The sequence below is a fragment of the Colossoma macropomum genome, unplaced genomic scaffold (assembly GCF_904425465.1).
Source record: "Colossoma macropomum unplaced genomic scaffold, Colossoma_macropomum, whole genome shotgun sequence".
Classification (NCBI taxonomy): Eukaryota; Metazoa; Chordata; class Actinopteri; order Characiformes; family Serrasalmidae; genus Colossoma; species Colossoma macropomum.
In genome coordinates this window covers 20,784,926-20,807,317 of record NW_023494786.1, presented here as the reverse complement: position 1 = coordinate 20,807,317, position 22,392 = coordinate 20,784,926, and the positions used below count along the sequence as shown (strand labels likewise).

Here is a 22,392-nt window from a genome sequence, read left to right as displayed (position 1 = left end):
AGCACATGCTGCCCAAATGAACCAGACATCCACATCCACAGTGCACAGTAGAGGGAGAGAAGCTCTTTAAACGAGCTAATAGTACAAAGACAACATATCAAATGTTGAAACTGAGAAATTTATTGTTTTTTGAAAAATATATGCCCATTTTGAATTTGATGCCAGCAACACGTTTCAAAACATTTGGAACATTGGCATGTTTACCACGGTGTTGCATCACTTCTTCTTTTACAACATTCTGTAAGCATTTGGGAACTGAGGAGACCAATTGCTGTAGCTTTGAAAATGAAATGTTTTTTTCGTCCTTGCCTGAGGATGTAAAGGATTTCAGCTGCTCAAAAGTTCAGGATTTCCTATGTCATATTTGTTTTGTTTCATAATGCAGCAAATGTTTTCAATGGATCACAGGTCTGAACCACAGAGAGGCCAGTTTAGTACACCAATCTATTTTAGCTGTTATAATACATGCAGAATATGGTTTGACATGGTCTTGCTGAAATAAGAAAGGCCTTTTCTTGAAAAAGACGGTGTCTAGATGGCAGCATATGTTGCTCAAAAAGTTCTATGTATCGTTCAATATAAATGGTGCCTTCACAGATGTGCAAGTCTCCCATGTGCACTAATGCACCATATACCATATACCATCACATGCATGCTTATTAGCTGTGTGCTGATAACAAGTGGTATTGCCCCTCTCCTCTTTAGCCCAGAGGACACTACATCCATAATTTCCAAAAAGAATTTAAAAATTTCATTTATTGGACCAAAGCACACTTATCTACTTCACTTCAGTCCTTCTTACCTCCAAACTCCCAAATGTCTTGCATGCTTTTTTCAGTGTATGATTTTATGCTGTGCAGTATTTCAAGAGCTGACTGTCAGTGGCTGAAGGAGGTAGCTCCAATTATAGCATATCCAGCTTTTTTGTCTCTACAAAATTCATGAATTCATTGAGATAAGTTGAGCTTACTATAAATGTTTTCTCAACATAAACCTCATTATGTTCATCTCTGCATTAGACACATAACAAGGTCTGCTTGTGCTTAGATAGCATAGATCTATTAGGGGCTTATAGCTACACCATATGGCCAAAAGTATGTGGACACCCCTGCTAATTATTACGTTCAGGGATTTCGGCCACACTCATTGTTAACATGTGTATAAGATCAAGCACATAGCCATGCAATCCTAACACACAAACATCGGCAGTGGAATGTGTTGTACTGAGAAGATTGGTGACTTTAAACATGGCACTGTCATAGGATGCTACCTTTTCCACAAATCATTTTCTGAATTTTCTGCCCTGCTGGTTCTGCCCTGGTCAACTGTAAATGCTATTATTGTGAAAAAGAAGTGTCTGGGAGCAACAACAGCTCAGCCATGAAGCGACAGACCATGCCAGGAGAATGCTAACTACCAAAATCAACAATAAAGTTTGGTGGAGGAGGGATAATGGTCTGGGTGTTTTTTTTTACAGGATTTGGGCTCAGCCCCTTAGTTACAGTGAAGTTTAATGTTAATGCCACAAAATACAAAGACATTTTAGACAATTATATGCTTTTCATTATAATAGGCCTACATATAGCCTATGTAAAAAGAAAAAAGGAATGTGATTGTTTTTTTGTTTTTTTTTTGTTTAGGAATGTTATGTTTGGGTAGGAACACCAGGGCACACATTTTATTGTGTTTCTGAGCCTGACATTTTACTTTTTTGCCACAGTATCATTTTGGTGATAAAATTTCTGGTATTGAGGCAGCCCTTGTCTGCATGTAAGGCTGAGCAGCAGCTGTTGCTTGCTGCGGAATGTCCAGATTGTATTCAGAGCTTTGCGCTCACACAGTGGTGAGCCCAGAGCTGGTGTGCACACACAAACAAACACACACACACATCTTTTTTAGCGCCAAGGCTGCGTACTGTCCTCCTGGCTAAATTATCGCCATGGGTGGTAAGAGTCAGCAGAACAGGGAATGAATTTCCCACCTCTTAGCATAAAGCCCTTGAGTGCCTTTTTCTCCCTTTAAAGAGTGGGTGCCTAGACACAGCAATGACATGCAGCTGAACTGTAATAGCTCAGTGGTTTAAAAGCACTCTAGACACCCCCGCAAAATGCAGCCAGACCCAGACACACTTCCCAAAAGTGCAGTTTGGGCCAGTGCTAAAAGCCTTTTAAGGGGAGTTAAAGGTGGCAGGCTTCACACACTTTCTCTGTTTTGTGGAATCACTGAGTGGAGAACATATCATGAGTCTCTTGCGTACCAAAAAGTGACGTTGAAATTGTAATTCCACTAGCCAAACGTGAGTACTACATATGCCTATCTCAGTTTTGAATCAAGAATATAGATTCCATTGAAAAGAAAATGGAGAAGACCCCATGCTCCAAGTCAACGATCTCTGGTGTATTTTTTCCATTACCTGAGATATGGATTTTCTATAGAACAGTATTGGATGGAGAAAAAGGATAATGGACACTGTCTCCTGCCTGTAAGTTATTTATAAGTTTGATGGTTTACAGCCTAGAGGTACTCTGGGGTCTGTGCTGGAGATACTCCAACATCAAAGGGAGAACACAATGGGATAGAGTTCATCATATAGGTTGATTATGGGAGTGGGATGGAAGAGAGAGAAAAATGGAGAAAGAGAGAGGGTCACAGACAGACAGAATCATACAATATAGCAATTCTGAGATACATTTCCTATTACCATGAACTAAATCCATTTTCAGAAAATAAATATTAAAATACATGCCATTCTGATCAAGCTATTAAAGTCTGACTGCAAGCTGCACCCAAGAATCTTGTCCTTATTCAAATAAACATAAAGCTGACTGTCCTGCTTCTTGACATCTTAGCATTCAGACGAATCATTCAAAAAATCCTCTCCATGTAGTGTTGAAAACAAAGATATATTATTCATGAGACCACATGGTGCAAAATAAAGCTAAGAGAGCTTTTGTATTGCTGGAGATGACCTGCTGTTGTGTTCAATTCCACTCAACTTATCAACAACTGCTTTCATATCCCTAGAAGAGCATGAGGTGCAATTTGCTGAAAGTAGTAGGATATATCCTGGTATATGAATACAGCCTGTAGAAATGCTCTTTCTAAACTGACACTGTTTTCTCCTGTTAGATAGCCAGGCTAATGTGTACAACGTAAATTCACCAGTGTTGAATTAAAGGGCACATTTCCTACATTTTTCCTTTCTTTTCCCCCTGAGGAAGATGACTGTGTTTGGGTTTATGCACCAGCAACAGTCATAATTTTGTTTACCTGTGTATTTTCTAACCTTTTTTATCTCTTAAACAAACTTTTTCTTTATTATTGTTCCTGATATAAAACTGATATACAGTATTGGGCAAATGACAGAGACCATCCATCATTTACATGTGAGATGAGGAGTAAGGTTTAATGGACTGATGAGATTAAATTTGTAATTTGCATTACATGGATCAGGAGCAGAAAATGCTACTTCTAAAACTGAACTTTGAAGGTGTGGAAAAAATATCCCTGCAGATTTCTAAGAAAAACTAAAAGCAAGAGTCCTGCAATTAATGTAAGCTGTAAAAAAAGGCAAAGCTTTTACTGAAAATGATATATATTTAGTTTACTTATATTTAGGTCTGCGTAAGTTCTGCTAAAAATATGTCTTCTGCCTTTTTCCAGATGTTAAAAACCAGAAAACTAAAAAACAAAAACTGGCTGGAGATTAAATATTTGACAGGTGGTCTTTGACTTTACACTGCACTGTATAGGGATGACTGTGGTTCTGATTGGCTACCCTTTGTTGTGACAAACTCAATAAGCATTCCAGTCTGAAACACTCCTTATAACTTTAATGTGAATGGGTGGGCCAGACTGTAGTAGTATATTAGTGGACATATGTAAAAGTGTCGATTTTTTGTGACATCACAAAACTACTTCATTCAAAATGAGCTGTCAATTTATGATACCGGGCTTAAATTTGGATGGCAGGTATGTAATTAAACTGCAATTGAAAACATTAGTCAGACTGAAGATTGTACGTGGGCCTGACCAGAAGCATGAATCTGCAATGACTAAACTGAGAGGAAGAGACAGAATAACAAGCCTGTAAGCAATCCTCCAAACTGATTTTCATCTTATAAGATTGCAAAACACAACAACAACTCAGATCATCCCCCGCTTGCAATCCAAAAGTGCCATTCTTCTCCTCGCGCAGTCGACTACGCCACCAGGCTAGTTGTAAAGCTAAAAAAAGTGTACAGAGCTGATTCGGTTCATAATGGATATTCCCCAGGCCAATTTATCAAACATCCCTGCTTTGCCTTCCCGCAGGCAGATACTATGTAAATGCATCCCAGCTCCTTTGGGAGATAAGAGGAGCCCGATCGGAGTATTGTTTATTGGGAAGTGTGTTCAACATAAATCATCAGGATGCAAAGACAGAGAAGACAACTCACCTTTCGCTTTGTTTTTCGTTGCTGCCTCTGAAAGAGGAAAGAGAAAGAAAGAGGGACAGAAAGAGAAAGAAAAAAACAATAGGTTAGACGGGCTATAGCAGAAGAACATGCTATCCAGGAGAGACATTTCTTTAATCTAGCCCTGTTCACTTTTGAGTGCTGTGTCTTGATGCAGTGCTCTTCCTCCTGTCAGGCCGTTTGGAAGGAGCTTGTGTTCTGAATGCATATGGCTTGTCCTTTCATTATGCCGAACCGTCTGCTTTGCATGCATTTCTGCCATATATGCTGGCTTGATGAGCAGCATAATGGTGATATTTTAGAGCATCTGCCATCTGTATAGATCTCTTTGCAAACCCCGCCTGAATAATTAAGTTCAACCTTTCAGAGTCAATGTGAACACAGAACATCAAAGGATGAGGTGAGGCTAATGACTAAAATGACACCAGTAAAGTTTTTTTGCCACACAGAAATGTGACAAAGAAAAAGCACAACAGTGTCTTTTATCATAGCGCCAAAGTCTTTTCTGAAACTTTGACAAAATAGGCTCAATGGCAGGAGTCTGCATAGCAGCAAAGGAGATATACATAAAGGGTATTACTTTAGAACCCAAATAAATAAGTGTAATGAATGAATTTGTATTATGCTAATGCTTACTTCAAGGTGAATTAATACATAGGCTTATACTTAGCACATCAGGAAATAATGAAGCGTATACATTAACAATTGTAGGGATGTGTATTTTGACTAATTGTGATATTCAAGTATCCAATCCATATATTAATAGTAATAATGGCGATGGTATCATTAATAATAATAGTAATAATAGTAATAATTATTCATTGTTGACATCATGTTGACTCCTTCTGTTAATTAATCCCATGACTTGGCCTATTAATAACTTTTCTGTAATAGACTGAAATTGTGTCATCATTTAGTAGTTGGTTACATGCCCAAAGAAAAAACTCAGGTTTAAGCCTTTTTACTTGTGGGAGAAAATGAATGGCATTCTTGAATATCGCACCCTGTGTATGTTCTAAATTTGATAAGTTATGTCCTACATACAACTGTCCTGTGAATATCACTGGATTCTTTGAAGTACGTAGTTGTCAAATAGTCAAAATATGACTGCTGCTATAGGCAAGTTAACACTGCTGCGCATTGAATTGATATTAACCTTGCCTAAATACATCACACAAACCTGGCAAGCTTTGCCAAATGTGTTGGTCAAGTTGCTTTGGCAAAAGTAGCCTATCGCTTGAGTAGCTGCTGTTATAGAATAGATTACAGTAAAAGACTTGCAATTTTCATGCAATGCCATTTCAGTGTGCAGGAGTATTTGCTTACTCATAGCATATGTAGACTTGGAGTTTGTTATAAACCATGCTAAATATTGGTGCATAACCTCAGAGCTCTATGCATAATGGCGGGTCTATTTGGAGACCATGTAACTTGAATTATAAGCTAATAACTGAGACAGTACACTGAAATACACTGAAGTACACTTAATTCATGGCCTGTATGCAACCAAATCTAAATTGCATGAAGGTGGATGAGTTCAATAGTTCAATTTCAGACCTCTTTTCAGGAGATCAAAGTGCCACTGATTTACTTGTAATACTTTACAATACTGATACACAAATAAATAAGCATATGTTAATACTAATAAGCACAAAGAGTAATAGCATTCGCTGATTTTTGATATGACAAGATCTACCGTACAATGATATAACACCACAGTGCTATAGTAGTGGATTATTGACATGATGTCTTCTTGCATAAGCTGCTGAAGCCTTCCTGAAGGATATCTTTGGAAGGCTGAATATCTTTGAATAAAAATAGATCAGATCAGAGCCTAGAGGGCTTCAGAGCGCGTATTCCTCCGTCCACCGTGTGAAGGTGCAATGGTGTTCCGTTTAATGGGAGACTCATTGTTTTTGACACTCGTTAATCGCTCCCGTACCTTCGCCCTTCCCATTTTCCCCTTTACATGGAAGTTATTAATCTCTGACTCTATGCGAGGTGTCGGAATCTAATAGTGTTGACACAGTCAGGACTCCATGATAAGATTCTCCTTGCTGTGGGCAGAGAATGTTTGCCAATTCCTGAGACGAATACCAATGGCTCTCACCATCCAGTAGAGCGCAAATACTCTTAATCGAACTGTATTTGTTCTGCATTAAGACTGTTTCTATCAATTTCCCCTTTTGGGTTGTTCACAGGATGTGTGACTCGCAACCGGAAAAAAGACCTGCATGGCTTTCCAAGGAAAACCGCTCTGTAAGGGTCCGCTATCTGTTTCCCATCTATAACCTGGCACTTTACCGAGCATTTTACTAGAAATCCAGACCATGCTTCAAATTTCATTTCTGCACTTTCATCCCTGAACTCTATCAGTGTGAGAGTAATCAAAACAACATGTACATCTCTTCAGTGGGAGGCTTCTATTATACACTCACCACTGTGAGGGATGTCCTCCATGCCTGACTGTCCTTAAAAAGGCATTAAAATGCTATGCTTTGAGAGGAGAATGGCAATTAGGCAGCAGTCCCGGAGGGTCCTGAGCTTCCCGTGCTCCATGGCAGACCCCAGGCTGTCTGTCTGTCTGTCTCTCTCTCTTTCTCTCTATCTCCTGTTCTGATACCTGCCTGCTGGGAAGTGGGGGGAGCAGGTCCCCACGGTGATTAGTCTAACCAACCATGAGAAAGGGTTTGTCCTCCACCGCACAAGAACGAGACGGCCTCACGCTCTCCCTGCAGTGAAGTCGGTGAAGTCAGCGGGCGGCCGGCCCCATCCTCGCTCACCCTGCCAAACTGCTCTAGTCCCGCAGGCATATTGGCTTCAACTGACCCCTTGTCAGAGAGCAACTCATCATATTCTAGCCACAAACTGAGTGTATGTGTTCGTTCGTGTGTGTGTGTGCTTGCAGGGGTATAATGTCACAAAGCTAGCTGCTCTTTCACAGACCTATGTGTGCTCTCTCTCCTGGCTAAGTGTTTCTAAAAGATCCACTAAGCATTTCTGTGAGCTGTATTTACTGAGCCTAATGAGAAGAGAGAGGTTATCAACCATGCGAGATTACTTACTGTACATTAACCTTCCATAAATAATGTCACAATTTAGCACTAAAATGTCCTTTTTATGGTACATTTCTGACCTAAATTGAGTTGCCAGTTGATGTCTACGCCATTGGCCATTTTATCAGAAACACCTACCACATAGGTGGACCCTTCACACCCTTTTTTTTAAAGAATTTCTTCATAAAGTCAAATGGTTCTTCTCCATGATGGAAGACCTGCTTTATATGGTTTCTTAAAGATCCTTTTAAAATATGGTTTTAGATACCACCCAAAAATATAGAACCATTGTTGCTAAAAGTGTAGGTTTACAGTTGCTGTCTATAGTCCATCTGTTGCTGCACAGTTTCAATAGAAAGAGACCACCATAGGACCACCAGTGACCATATGTTTTTTAGGTGGTGGATCATTCTCATTCTCGCACTGCAGTGATACTGACCTGGTAATGGCATGTTTAATGTGTGTTGTGCTGCTATGACTGTCTCAGGCACAGCAGTGTTGCTGGAGTCTTTAAACACTGTGTACACTTACTGACCACTGTAACACTTTCTTTTACAGTTCACTAAGTTCAAGGTATTAACCAGGTAAGAATGAGGTAGAAACTCCAAAGTACGAGATAATTATTTTTGGTTATATGATAATTTCTGAGACAGTGTGACTGAATTACACTGAAATGCAGAATAGGTTCTAACTATTAATCTGATAAAAGAGTAGAAATGTGGTAAGTACAAACATACTCACTTTAAATGTCACTGTAACATCACACGTTAAAGTAGGAAAGTAAATCGGAAACACTTCAAGGTATCAGGTAAGTATAATGTAACATGGCATAAAATCCAAAGATCGTTTCCTGAAGTAAATGTTGAGGACTCAGTGTAACCACAGTAAGAATCATTGCTTTGTCTTACAGCCCGGAATCAGTTGTGTTTGCACTGTATTTATGAACATTTTTATGCCATATAACTACCTGGTAGTTGTTTACTCAAAACAATTACACAGTACTGTGGAGTGTGTACTTCATACTTGCCCAGTTAATATTCAGAACCTACTGGGTAGTTCAGTGTAATTTGGTTAGACTGCCCTGGAACCTACCATCATGTTACCCAAAATAATTATCTAGTACTTTGAAGTTTGTACCTTACATTCACCTAATAAACACCTAGGATGCAAAGGAGTGTAAAAGAAAGTATTACTTATGTATTAAACACACCTAACTTGTTCATACATCTTGTTGTTGTCCAGTTAGAGTCTGTTGATGCAGAATTTGAGTTAGTCATCCTCTACTCCTTTATGAGCGGCCAGTTTTTGACCACTGTGTCTATTCTCAGTGATGCTGACTACTGTTTAAAATCAAACGCTCATGCCAGCACAACTCATGCCACCATGCCACCATGTTTATGTCTGCTATGCTTAAATGATCTCCTGCCCAGTTAATGTCTGGTCAGTGGTGGTCCTATGGTGGTCTATTTCCACTGATGAACATTGCTGATAATTTGTGCTGAAAAAAAACAATGACCTACAGTCTACAATTATAACCCTATGAAATGCACCTGTATGGTGGGAAAACCTGATAAAATGACCAATAAGTGTAGATACAAGGTTAGTAGACATAATAAACCTTCAACTCAGTGTACAATAAGACTGATTTTATGGAACAAAGTCAGATGGTACTAGTAATACTGCAAATACTAAGGCTGCTCACATGCTTCCTTCTATTCGCTATTCTTGTAGAATGTTCTGCAAAGTTGCAGTACACCAGATACATCCCTGGAGAAGATTCCAGCCTGTGCTTAAAGATTCAGCTGTGCGCTGTCCTCTCAAAGCCCCTTAAAAGAGGAACCTCTCTCAGTCTTTGTCATTAGGAAAAGCTGAGGTAGGCAAGGAAAGTTATGAGCCTGGGAAATATCTCACTGAGACAGATAAGTTGAAACTCTAGTATTTTAAGATATTCTATTGTGTTTCCAAAGACTCTGTGATTTCTTTGTTGTTGAAATCTCTACTGATGCTATGCACCGTTTTGAATTTAGTCCTTCAGCATTTGATTACCTTAACTTAAGGGAATAATTCAATCAAACAATGCTAATGTGGCCAAGAGTCCATGGGAGTTAATGTTCATTAACTTTCTTTCATTCTTAAATAGCTTAATTTACCTGAAGTAGCCCTTTAAATATATGAATTCTGTATTCCATAACTAATCGAAAACCACCCCTACCTACATCCTCCTCCACTTCATGCGGTGACAGTCTGCTCACTGTCACCCCCACACCGTTCTCCTCACCTGTGGCCACCACCGCATTAATATTTTATCAGTGCTGGATTATTGATGAAGAATGAGCTGTAAGTAATGGGCAGTGCCGTGGGCAATTTACAGCGACAATTGAACGCAATGCACAAAACAAGAGAGAATACCCATATAAACATTGGAGACTTCCCCATGGGGACACTTAACAGTTTATATTTTTTACACTTTCTTTCCCTGCATTAGGAGAGAAGCAGAGGACTAAGGTTAAAAGTGAAAGGCGTGGAGTGGAGAGTAAAAAATAAACCGGAGGATAAAGCAAAATTGCATTTGGGGGCGATTATAACTGAATCACAATCAAAGGACAATCGTACATTTGCACAATACCTTCATGGCTCCTTTGTGATCTCCAGAGGAGAAAATTATATAGTATTCCAAAGAAATTACTCTGAAGTACATAGCGAGAGGGGAAAAAAGAAAACACGATAAAGAGGAAAATGGCATGTTGTTAAGCTCTATTTTATTTCATTCGGTTCCTCTCTCTATCTCACTCTCTCTCTCTCTTTCAGTAAAAAGAACTGAAAAAAGACTTGAAGATCACATTTTGGACTGCAGGAAAATCTTGCTAAATGTCAAACCAAATAACTTTCATGCCTGTAACATTAGAAATGGTATTTACCACAAAACTACACTTGCTAGCAACGTAGCCTCAAAATGAGTCAGACTGAGGCAGGACCTTGCAGCCACCACATTATAATTTTTCTACAATCAGCAACGTCCTCTTACACAATATAGTTCAGTTAAAGCAGTAGAACAACTTTTTAAGATCTTTTCCCAACTACTGGCAACTGCTGTTTTTCCTGTTATCTCTATGACAATTTAGGGGTATAATTATTAGTGTTTTTTTATGAAATCAGACCTGTAACATTCTGACCGGTTGGTAAATTGCACAGTAATAAGAGGCACATTGCCAATGGGACATTAACTGACTGATGTATGCTCTGACCACAAATGAATTTATTCTTAGCAACTGTTGCTAGGTTGGACAAGCTTCAAAGAAGTCCTATTAAAAAGAATGGGGCATTATTGAGCACAACTCTTTGTCAAGTTTTGTCTGAGGTTTTCTTTCTGCGGCAACTTTCCATGCAGTTTTAGTTTGATTGGAGATTTACATCTTTTAAAAGTTGTCTGTTGTATAGAAATACTCTCTCTGTCTGTCTGCCTCTATTCCTAGATGAGCTGTTTGTTTTAGAGAAAGCCACTCTAGTTATCCTACCTGTGCTTTTACAAAAGAGTCAACTGTTATTATATGCACTGCAGCAACCATGTACATCTCTCTTACTTGCTTACAATGACTAACAACCAGCCAGGGTTTAGGGCTGGGTGGCATTACTTTGGAATGTTTTCCTTTTTCTCCTGTTTTTGGTATCTCCCCTCATTTTCTTTATTATTTTGGTGTTAGCCAAATCCTATTGAAACAATCCCCAATGTCTTTTCTGTGCTGAGTAAAAGAAAATAAATTATTGTAAAGTAATAATAAAAAAGCGACAACACAGCCCAAACTTTGTTACTTTTTCTTTTTTTAAGTTGTGACCTCAGTAGTTCCCTAGACAGTTAGCTTACATGTCATAACACTAGTGGTGTCAAAGTTAACATGTTAATAATGTGTTAATGTGCTAAATTATTTACCCAAAATTCTTGAAGTCACTGGCTGTGGATGTTATTTTTTAAACTGATGGATTTTTTGCTGATGCATTTTTGGCAAAGTGGCGAGTCTCGACCCATCCTTGCTCATAAATGCCCTTCCTGGATGCTCCTTTTATACCCAAGCATGATTACATCACCCAGATGTTTTTTGAACATTTCATATTCCTGGTCTTAAACTGCCCCTGCCTCAACTTTTTTGGAATGTGTTATAGGCATCAAATTTAGAATGACTGAACATTCACAAAAAAAAAACAAAACAAGTTGATAAGATTGACATTACATCTTTTACTTAAATTTTACATTTATAAATCACTGCTTTCTCTTTTTATTTGCCTTTTATCTATTGTTCCTATCCAGCTTTTTTGGAATTGGGTTTGTCCGACATGACAGCAGCTGCTAGGAAAGAACACGTCTGTGGGCGGAGCATGGATAGGTCAACTGCATCTACAAGACTACCAGCCGTCATTACAGAGTGGCATAGCTGAGACTTGAACTTGAATACCAATTATAGTGTTTAATCCTGCACTGCAGAGCAGCACTTTTACCAGGTGCGCCCTCCTAGGCCTAAACGCCGTCCGGCCAGCCGTTGCCTAGACACTACACATTATTCAGTATGCGGCTGGAGTAGCGAAAATTACTTTGACATTAAGCTCCTTGTCCCTTTGCATGCATCCCCGTGGCACACCGCATGCAGATGAGAGAGTGAGAGAGAGCAAGAGAGAGACAGAGCGACAGAGTGGTAATGGTGATGGAGGATTCAACCTTCTCCAGTCCTTATCTGACATCTCCCTGGAGAAAAGACGACCTGTCAACACAGCACCTCATACTCACCCCTGACTTATGCCTACAACACCGATGACATTGGAGACTGTGTGCCAGTACACAAATAAAACAGCCCTTCGACATGCGCACCAAAGTAAATTAGAGGAGAGGGGTATTATAGCACTCCCCATTGAGTTATGTACACGCACATGACTGTCTACTTAATTAAAAACGTTACCTGAGAAGGATTTAATATGGAGATGACTACCGAGCTAATGATCTCCACCGTGTTACCTCTGTGATAGCGAAGTATAATTGATCTTCATCAAGCACAGCTAGACAGAGTAAAAAAACTGACGTAATTAAAATAGTCTTGGACTCATTTGTGTCTTAATAATGGCATGATGAAGTGCTCTTAGAAGACAGCTGCTCATCAACATACGTGAAGGAGATTTGACGAATATCAAGTATTTGGACCTCAAAAGGATACACAATTTTTAACCTAATCTAAGTCTTTCACATCTGTAATGTGCATTTACCACAGACAGTTTCCCTGTCCATAGTAAAATAACAGAAAGCCTTTTGACTCTAGACAGTAATAGAAGCCAGTGGGCAGGTGTTTGGAGTCAACAGGTTTTCTATTCTTTTTTAAGTGCACGGAAATTATTGTTCACAGTAATCAACCACGCACTGCAGATGCAGCAGATAGAGATTAGGTTGAAAATTGCTGGAGTGCTCCTTTAAAGTATACACAAAGCCTCATTTAAATTTAAATTGTCTTTACTAACTCTTTACCACATGGTATATTTCAAGTTTGTTTTGTCAAGGGGACATTTCACTTACAAATTCATGATCCTTATAGGAGGAGAGAGGGACGATGAGGGGAAATGACTCATCAATGACTGTACAAAACATTTGAACAGGTAGCGCAAGCTGCCAAGTTAATCACTGCATACATTACACTGAATAAGTGTGCAAAACGGACATCTTAGCAAGTGAAAGCAACTTAAATGTGGCCAATGTATCGTATGTTTCTCATCAAATATAAAAATATCTCTGCAGATTTCTTTGAAGACTGAAAAGAATGGAAGCAGTAAATAAGGCAACATGAACTAAAATTAAAAAAATCTGACATATTAAGCTGTTTAGGCTTCTGTGTCATTCCCAGAGACATGTAGAGTCTACTTAGATATATACATGTAGAGTCTACTTACATATATATATAGGGGTGTAATGCAATCGGAATGTGACACCCCATAAAAAATTAATAACCTCTACTTAATGACCCTTTAGACAGGAAATGAAATAAGTGAAATAAACATGTTTTGCTTTTTTTTTGTACTAAGTGCTGCACCAAAATTGGTTAAAATAAGCAACATATCTAGAGAAATAGTTTAAATAATCGTACAGTATTCTTAAAACAATTTCATAATAACAAAGGTATCATTGTTGAACCAAAACCTTCAAAATCTCCACTGGTGAATTTCATAAACAAAGGAAACAAATTCATTAAAAAACCTTAAAGTTTATAAAGTAGATAAAGATAAAGTAACGCAGTTGTATTCCAAGCAATTGTGGATCATTTCTAGTGATCCATTCATCATGAAATGTGCACGCAATGTAAAAAAGGATGGAAAAAAATTGAGTTTGGAGGTTTTTAGTATGGTGACAGTGATGATATATTGCCCACAATTAAGTTGCTTTAATTTTCCAAGATATCCCTTTTTGCAGTGCAGCAAACCAGACGCTGCTAACCACACAGTGGGAATTTGCAGTCCCTTCAGACAGTCCAGTCTCTTCTGGTCCCCTGGCTCAATTCGTCTCATGTCACCGTGACCTTCTAGAAGACGGTGCCCTAAATGCTTTTTCATCCATGTACACTGTGACCTTTCTAGCTCGGAGGCTTTTAGCTTTACCTGCTGCATCACACAGATCCACCACCTGCTCTCAAGCCAAACGGACACTTTAAAGACTGCAGGCTCTCAGTCACCTTGAGTCTGCAGCCAACGGCGCGAGACGACAGAAATCGGAGTCTGATGTTGATTTTGTTTTTAAAGCAACAAGGCTTAATGATGCAGCAGCGCAAGATCCAGAGAGAGAGATGTAGAATCTACATAGCAATCAATTGAGATATGAGTATATACATATACAGGGTTGTAATGCAATCAGAGTGTGACACCCCAAACATGCACAAACACACACATCATCACACACACAAACACAAATGGAATACATTAACTTCCATGCATATGCTATACAATTTCATTACTGGTTTAATGGAAGTGCACTTTTTCCTAAAATAATAAAAAAAAAAGTATAAATGCAACAAATTCTCATATTAAGGGGAAATTTCATTTCCAACTCTCACACATTAAAAGTTGCTGGCTTGGACATACAGCCTAAGCAAAACAAACAAGTAAATAGACAGACAGAGCATTTAGTGCCATGCAGTCTCAGGCCCTATCTCTCTCTATCACCTCTCTGAAAATGATCTTTTGTTAAACAACGAGCTCTTAAGTGTGTTATGATAAACTGCATATCTATTCAGCTATTACTTATAGGCCTTTTTGTCAAAGCTGTAGTTCGGCAAAACATATATGAAGCTTATCAGGCAGTGTATTTGTAAGCATTTCATGTAATAACTTTTTGTGATGTAGCTTTTAGAGGCATTAAACTCTTCAGACGTCTGGTTCCTATGATCACCACTATAAATAATTCTGACTTAGTAGGTTCATCTGCATCATTTTAAGTCAAACCACTCTGAATTTATTTGTTTACATCTATTTGTACATCAATTAATTATGTAGACATTGGTGGGATTTCTCTAACATATTTACTTATGTGGCTTCCAACAATGTATGAGATACTTTTTTTTTTATAGAGAGCAGTGTGTCATTCAATGCAGAGTAGTGTGATGATCCTGCTTGTAGACGGCCATTAACTCTCTTCAACTTTCAGATGTGTTGCTGTATTGTTATATTTGACACTATTTTCGCCAGGTCATCTTTGTGGCCATATCCTTTTAAGACTGGGGGTAATGTGTAGTTGTACGTAATGACGATGGTGACAGTAATGCTACATACACAACTCAAACTTGGGCCTTTAATGAGCCTATTCCTCACTGATCTTTGAGTTGAATGTTTTATCTAATGACCCATTTAAACAAGCTCAGTTTGTGTATTAAATACACCATGATAAAAAGGGAAAGGCCTACAGAAGTATTGCCTAATAAGTGGGTTGATTTGCACCGCACAGCAGGGGACCGCCAATCAGCAAAGTATTTCAATGCTGTAATTAAACAGGGAAGTAAATATATGATCACATTGAACCCAAAATAAAATGCAATTAGTAAAGCAACCAGTAAAATGTTGCATGATGGACTGGGCTCTTCTAAGTGTAAATATAGCATGAGAACATTTCAGTCTAACATGTTCTGAATCTAGTCTCTAGCCTGATAACAACTGGTCATGTAAAGCTACCACGCTAATCCCAACACTTCATATTCTATTATTCTTTGGCATTTAAAAATTTATATTGTTCTATATATAGCAATCCCATATTCTTTTTATCCCAATACATTTGATCTGCTTCAAAGAGAAATGTGTTAGCTGTCAAGACAGTGTAAGGATTCTCTGCTTCTGGTTAAAACAGAAATATCAATGGGCCCCTCCCTCGAGACACAGTATACTCAGAAGAGCAGCAGCAGCCGCTGTAATGTAGCAGTGCCACCACACGTGAATGACATTGATATCTGACTCATACTTTTATTTCATTTACATTTATACATTAAACGGACACACTTATCTAGCATATTTACAGCCAAGACATAGTCTGTCTTATGATCTTAAGCCATTACATATAACCTATATATCACTACTGATGATATTAGTAATCAAGCAATCTACCAATTATTTTGATGCTTTAATGGGTAGTCAGTGTAATCAGGGGAATATATATTCTTAATTTGCAAACACCACCTGCCCTTTATATTTTATATAATATTTCATAACGAACTGACAAACAGATTACTTGAATAAAACATTTTACATTAACTTCCATTATAAGTTAAGTTTTTCCTTCTCCTGTAAATGTAGTAAATTTTAAACCGTTGGTTTGTTCTGACAGTGATGATTTACATGCAATTTTTAACACCAAACACTTTATATAAGAAATGTGTCTTTTAAAATTTGTGAGATCCTGCTACTGTGGATTCCCTCTCTTTCAATGATGCATGCAAAAGTGACTTGAGCTGTCCCTTTGGAGAATCTGTTAAACAATATTTTACCTGCAGACACCCTGTTTATCATTCATATTGCAAAGAAATTACTAAACTAATTCATTGAGAATGTAAATTGTAATCAATTTTACATTTGAGTATAATCAAGTAATTGATACAGCCCTAAACCTTTGTGCTATCTATATAAACAGAAGTATTTCAGGAAAATAATTTGAGAACACTAATTCTGTAAAGACTGCTTACATTTGATGTTTTTTTGTAATTAAGCTAATTTGTCATCAACCATACTTAACACCCAGTTTACCCAAAGAAGCTTTTTTTCCAAAACCCTTACTCTAGTGTATTACAGGGGAAAAGCCCTCACAATTTTCTTAACAATCCTATACATTGACCAGTTTTGCATTACTTACAAACTCCTAATTTACCACACTTGAGTCACTTAATCAAGTCTTCAGGGGCCTAAAGAAGTGATAATCATAATAAAACTCTGCATGATAATGACACAGAGCAAAATAAACTAAGAAGCAGTTGTACTGTATTGCTGCGGCCATTTAGACAGACTCTTTTGTTCTGTGTTTATAAAGAAATTACTGTCTGTTATTTCTTGAGTTTATTTTTCACACAGTTGCTTTCTGACTTTTAGCCTGCAGTATAGTATGTCAAATATACACATTCAAATATATTAGTAATTGTGAGGTCAAATTCTGAGAACACAGAACAAAGTACTGAAAATATCAGCAAAATAATACAGCTGTTAATGCTTATGGTCTACATTTGAGAACAATAAAAATACACTGACATTTCACTTTAACATTTGTTTATTATCATGCTGCAAGAACAATGTAGCTTTGTCAGTCTCATATAGACACTGTCGGTGTTAACTTATCATTCATGATTGTGCTGTGATGCTACATTTATATTTTGGAAAACACTGACAGCATAAAAGGAATATGTTACATTTAATGAGTACTCTTAATAAAAAGACCCATGCTGCATTTGGGTGCTCATTGATGTATAAATCAGATGGTTAACTAATAAATGCAACTCCCCTACATTCTGGTGAAAGCACACAGATCACATAGAAGCACCTCAGGTATATTTATTATAGGGATGCAACAATATACTCATCCCACGATTTCATTTGATTCTCGATACTGGGTTAACATTTCAGTATTCTCATGACAAATTGATTCAAATTGAGGAAAATGCAGACTGTGTCTATGTTGTTGCATGTTTATTGATAAACATGCTGAAGTGAGCTGTTTATTTCATGCTGGTTGTTTCCAAACTTTGGTGTTCAAACAATGCAACTGCATTCAATACCAAATTGAATAACTGAATGTTCATTCTCCAAGCTGTATTGTCACATCTGGTGAACTTGCATGTCATCTAGAATTCCAAGTTTCCCGCTTCAAAATACAACTTCATCAGCTGTTAGAGAGCAATATATAGAATACAAGTTGAAAAATTAGCATTTCCCAGTTTCTGACTCCATTCGAATGAAGTATCATTCTTCAAAAAAGAGACATAAATGTATAAATGTAAAACTGATGCTCTCTCAGACACCTTTGTTTGTCAACAAGCCCCTAAGGAGAGAGTGAGCAGACATTTAGCTATGTCATGCCTCTGTGCGCACACACATCTGATGTGTGCTCTTGGCACACACTGCTGACCCCGAACACATGGAGAGGCTTTCAGGATAGATCCCTCAGGGAGAGAGAGTGACAGAGGGGTATGAAGCAAAATGAGCTGGGCTAAGCCCAAATATGTCTCAAAGCACTTTTTTCATTGGCGGATTCAGTTTTGTTTTTTGAGGGATGAGTTATTTTGAGAAAAAGGGGCAAGAGAGTATAAATGAAGAGAGAAGGGACCTTTAGGAACCAGAGCCCCAGCTGGACAGCAGCTCGTTGTGCATGTGTAGACTACTGCAAAAACAAAATCAAAGAGAAAAATACCATCTATAAGATTATGTGTGTTGATAACAAAACCTTCTTCCTTTTATAGATATTGGAAAATCCCGTCTACCATGAGGATAGAACATGCAGCAGCAAGTGACCAATGGCCATTATCTTTACAGGAGGCAGTCGGTTTTGGCCACCCTGCTTGTGCTATCCCAATTAGTGTCTAAGCTAAAGAAAAAAGATGAGGTCAGCCTTTTCAGTTTTTACAACCCTATTTTCCCCATGACTCACAGGAATGTGAATACTGAATGCCTTAACAAGCAAGCCCAGTGACGCTTGTTCTTCCACTTTTACTCTAGCAATATTTTATCAAGGGAATTTCATAAGTATGAGAAAATGTATATATGTATGTATGGGAAAATATGCATGAACAGTATCGTGCAAGTTTGAGGGCATTAAAATCTGTAATAGAACGGACTTATAGTGAGCTTAACTAATTCCCTGCCTTGTAATAAGTTCCATTACTTGAGAATGATGCTGTAAAATACAACAAGTATTTTCACTGTCAAAATACCATAAAATGTATGTGTTTTTTGAGAGAAAAGAGATTAAATGCATGTAAATAAACCATACATATACTGTATTTTAACACTGCTGTTGTTTATTTACAGAAATACCATGCAAATCCACAAAAAAACAGATGTTTATGCTTATTTTAATGGATGTTACTGTATGTCAGAATAAATAATGAAACTGTTGAATTACAGCACAATACAGTATATGTAAGAAATTAAATGAGTGTAATTTTACAGAATTTTACCATCATTGAGAAAACATACTCTGTTTATTAACAAGTTTTGTCTGGCTCCCCTGCTGCTGGACGTTTTACCATTTTTTTTTTTATAGATTCTTTTTTTTTTTATGGTGTGTGCTATGAAGAGATATCTGTCACTTTAGTTCAAGGCTTCTTAAGTCAATACAATTTAATTTGCTTCATAAAATATTTTGTATCATCTTGCAATTACTGACAGAAGCTGTTAATAAATACCCAAGTATTGCTTTAGAAATATATTGTCCAATACTTATGTATTTAGTCCTAATGTAGGTAACCTTCAAACTGGCTAAGGGGAGTTGGTAGGATTGGTAAAGGGGGGTTGGTAGGTCACTTCTTCTGTGGGCACAGCTCATCGAGCGCACCGAGCACACTGAGCAGAATATGTTCTGTCTGCAAGTGAGCTAACAGACAGTGTGAAAAAAACACAAGCCTCGTTATGCGTCTCAGTGTCAGGAGACTCAGTCCCCCTCTGACATCATGCGGCCCATGGGTTCTCACACGCTGCAATCACTTAACTAGGGCCTGGAAATCCAAGGCAACTGCACGTTTCGCTAACCCCCCTGTTGACAGGGCGATTCCCAATAACTCAATTTCCAGCTCAGTAATTTACTCTCAGTGCCCACTGACTCTCCTGCTCAAAACAGCAGATCTATAGTCCAAACAAGGGCAAACAACTCTTTGTTTACTCAAGCCTCTCCTTCTTTTTGCAAGGGGGTTAAAAATTTATATGGCCAAGTTCTTATATGGCCTGTTGCCCAGACTTAGAACATAAAAAGCACTTATAAAAGTTAATATTGTCCTAGATAGTGCTAGTCAGTTTTACGTTTTGCTGACTTTTTATAGGGATGCTCCACTGCAACTTTACACTCAGCCTTTTTCAGAGTGCCTCCCTGTTGCAAGTCATCAATTACAATCCTCCAATAAATTATCGAGCGATGGCAAGGCTAACCATATGGTGCAAACCAAGATATAGGAATGGGGACACAGACTCAAGGTCAATAGAAGCCCCCCACTATTTAGCTGCCTTTGGCCTGACTCACATAAAATATAGCTCAGCTGTGATCCATTTCTTGCAGCAGGTTGGTTTTACTCTCACAGGCTAGGAAGATTCATAACAAAAAATGAAAATATTTAGTGGTCTTTTTGAGCATTGTGCATTACTTTTAATAAATACCTACACAAGAGCTAATAAGTGAATTTTAAAAATGCGTGAAAGCACTTAATCATTTTGCTCACCTAAGTATTAACATATTATTATTATTATTATTTTAACATATGTGTACCAGCCAGCCACACACAAACCCACAAAGCTGAATTAACACTTACAGTGTTCATTTAAGTCCAGCTAGACACAAATTCTGCAAGTATTTGATGTGGCCATAGTATGGCCCTAAGGTGGGGGAGGGCAGGGCATAACACACATGATTAAAATGTAACATGGTTATTTTATGTAGTTAAACTGGTTAATGTAGAACAGGTTTGCCAATTTTGACAGCAATTGAACAAGATTCTCCATTTATTTCATAAAGGTATATTTATGTAGAAGTTTTTTGATAAGTAAGTTGTGTGTCTAAGTCCCAGAATTCACACCTAATCATTTGTATCCACCTTCTTGATCTTGTAATACAGCATCGTTTTGAAGCATAGAAACGACTCACAGTGAGAGCAAGCCAGGATAGCTGCCACTGTGACTGTTAGTTATAGTACACAGTTACAACTCTATATGTCCCCTGTATACACTCACTGAACAGTTTATTAGGAACACCTACCTTGTTTCTACACTTATTGTCCATTTTATCAGCTACACTTACCATATAAGAGCACTTTGTAGTTCTATAATTACAAACTGTAGTTCAACTGTTTCTTTGCATTATTTGTCCCACCTTTACCTCGTTCGTCTCCAGCAGCATTGTTGTTTCTGATCCACTCATACCAGTGCAGCACACACTAACACACCACCACTAGGTCAGTGTCACTGTAGTGCTGAGAACCACCACCTAAATAATACCTGCTCTGTGATGGTCCTGTAGAGCAAAAGGCGGCTAACAAAGTATGTAGATAAACAGATGGACGACAGTCTGTAATTGTAGAACTACAAAGAGCACCTTTATGGTAAATGGAGCTGATAAAATGGACAGTGAGTGTAGATGCTAGGAAGTGTACCTCATTTAGTGCTCAGTGAGTGTACATTCCAAAGCTTTTCTGCATAAATTCATCAAAAACATATTACAGATGTCATGTAAATAAAATATATTTTCAGTCTTGCTTATATTTCCTGTTCTACTTTGTACTCAAAACAAAAAAGTAGCCATGTTTGACACAGCCACATTTCACCAATTAATTTATTTTAACATATATATATTTTCATGGATTATGATTGGAAAGCTCATCTGGTTCAAACAACATAAACCTCTATTGAATGAACTGTGTTTAGCATTGATTTCCCAGACTTTTTAGCGACTGTTAGAACTAGCCACACAGTCTGTTACAATTAAACCTGCCTATTGGGTAAGTAGGCCTGTCACAATTACTACACAATCACCTGACCGCATTTTTTTAAGCTAACCATGATTATTTTCCACAGTTGTTTGTTTTCAAAGTTGTTTACATCACAACAAACAGAATGTGAATTAGGTGCATTTTCATCAGTACATGTAAATAAAAGAAGCAACATGTTAACACAAACTGACTTTGACTGACTTTGTACTGTAACACCTCTATAGAGGGCCATGTTGAACAATGGTTGTTTATTTGAGTTTGAGCTGTGTCTGTCATCATTTGGGAGCTAGTAAATAAAAACAGATATTCGACAAGTCAGCAAGTTATCTGCAATTATTTATATGATAATTTCACGATTACGACAGGCCTAGAGGTAAGTTGCAACGTTTGCACTCCAATTGTTTTGAACTGAATTGTTGTTCAATTTTTATCAGTAGCAGAGATGTGTAATTTGCTTGTTTGATTATTAAATATTAATGCTCAAATACATTTTACTAATTCTTTAGCAAAAAACAATAGTTTATTGCAAGTATCTATTTGCAATATTTGTCTAGTTTTTTTAGATTTGAGAGTTGTGATTTTTGCGGTGCATGTGCATGTCTGTCTAGGTTGCTTTAATAAAGGTACCAAACCCAGTCCTTCACTTGACATGTTTGTACTGTGGAGCCAATGGAAGTCCTCTCCTCCTCAGTCATGTCC

At 37.8% G+C, this 22,392-nt stretch overlaps 1 protein-coding gene across 3 annotated transcripts in view; it reads right to left on the bottom strand.

The window, feature by feature from the left end:
- The window catches only part of cadm2b (cell adhesion molecule 2b), a 228,500-nt gene that overhangs the window by 75,530 nt on the left and 130,578 nt on the right, over nucleotides 1–22,392 (bottom strand). For all 3 annotated transcript variants that reach the window (XM_036563482.1, XM_036563501.1, XM_036563492.1), the window contains exon 2: nucleotides 4,440–4,466. In XM_036563482.1, the coding sequence (XP_036419375.1) occupies nucleotides 4,440–4,466 (27 nt within the window). The remainder of the gene's footprint in view (nucleotides 1–4,439; nucleotides 4,467–22,392) is intronic.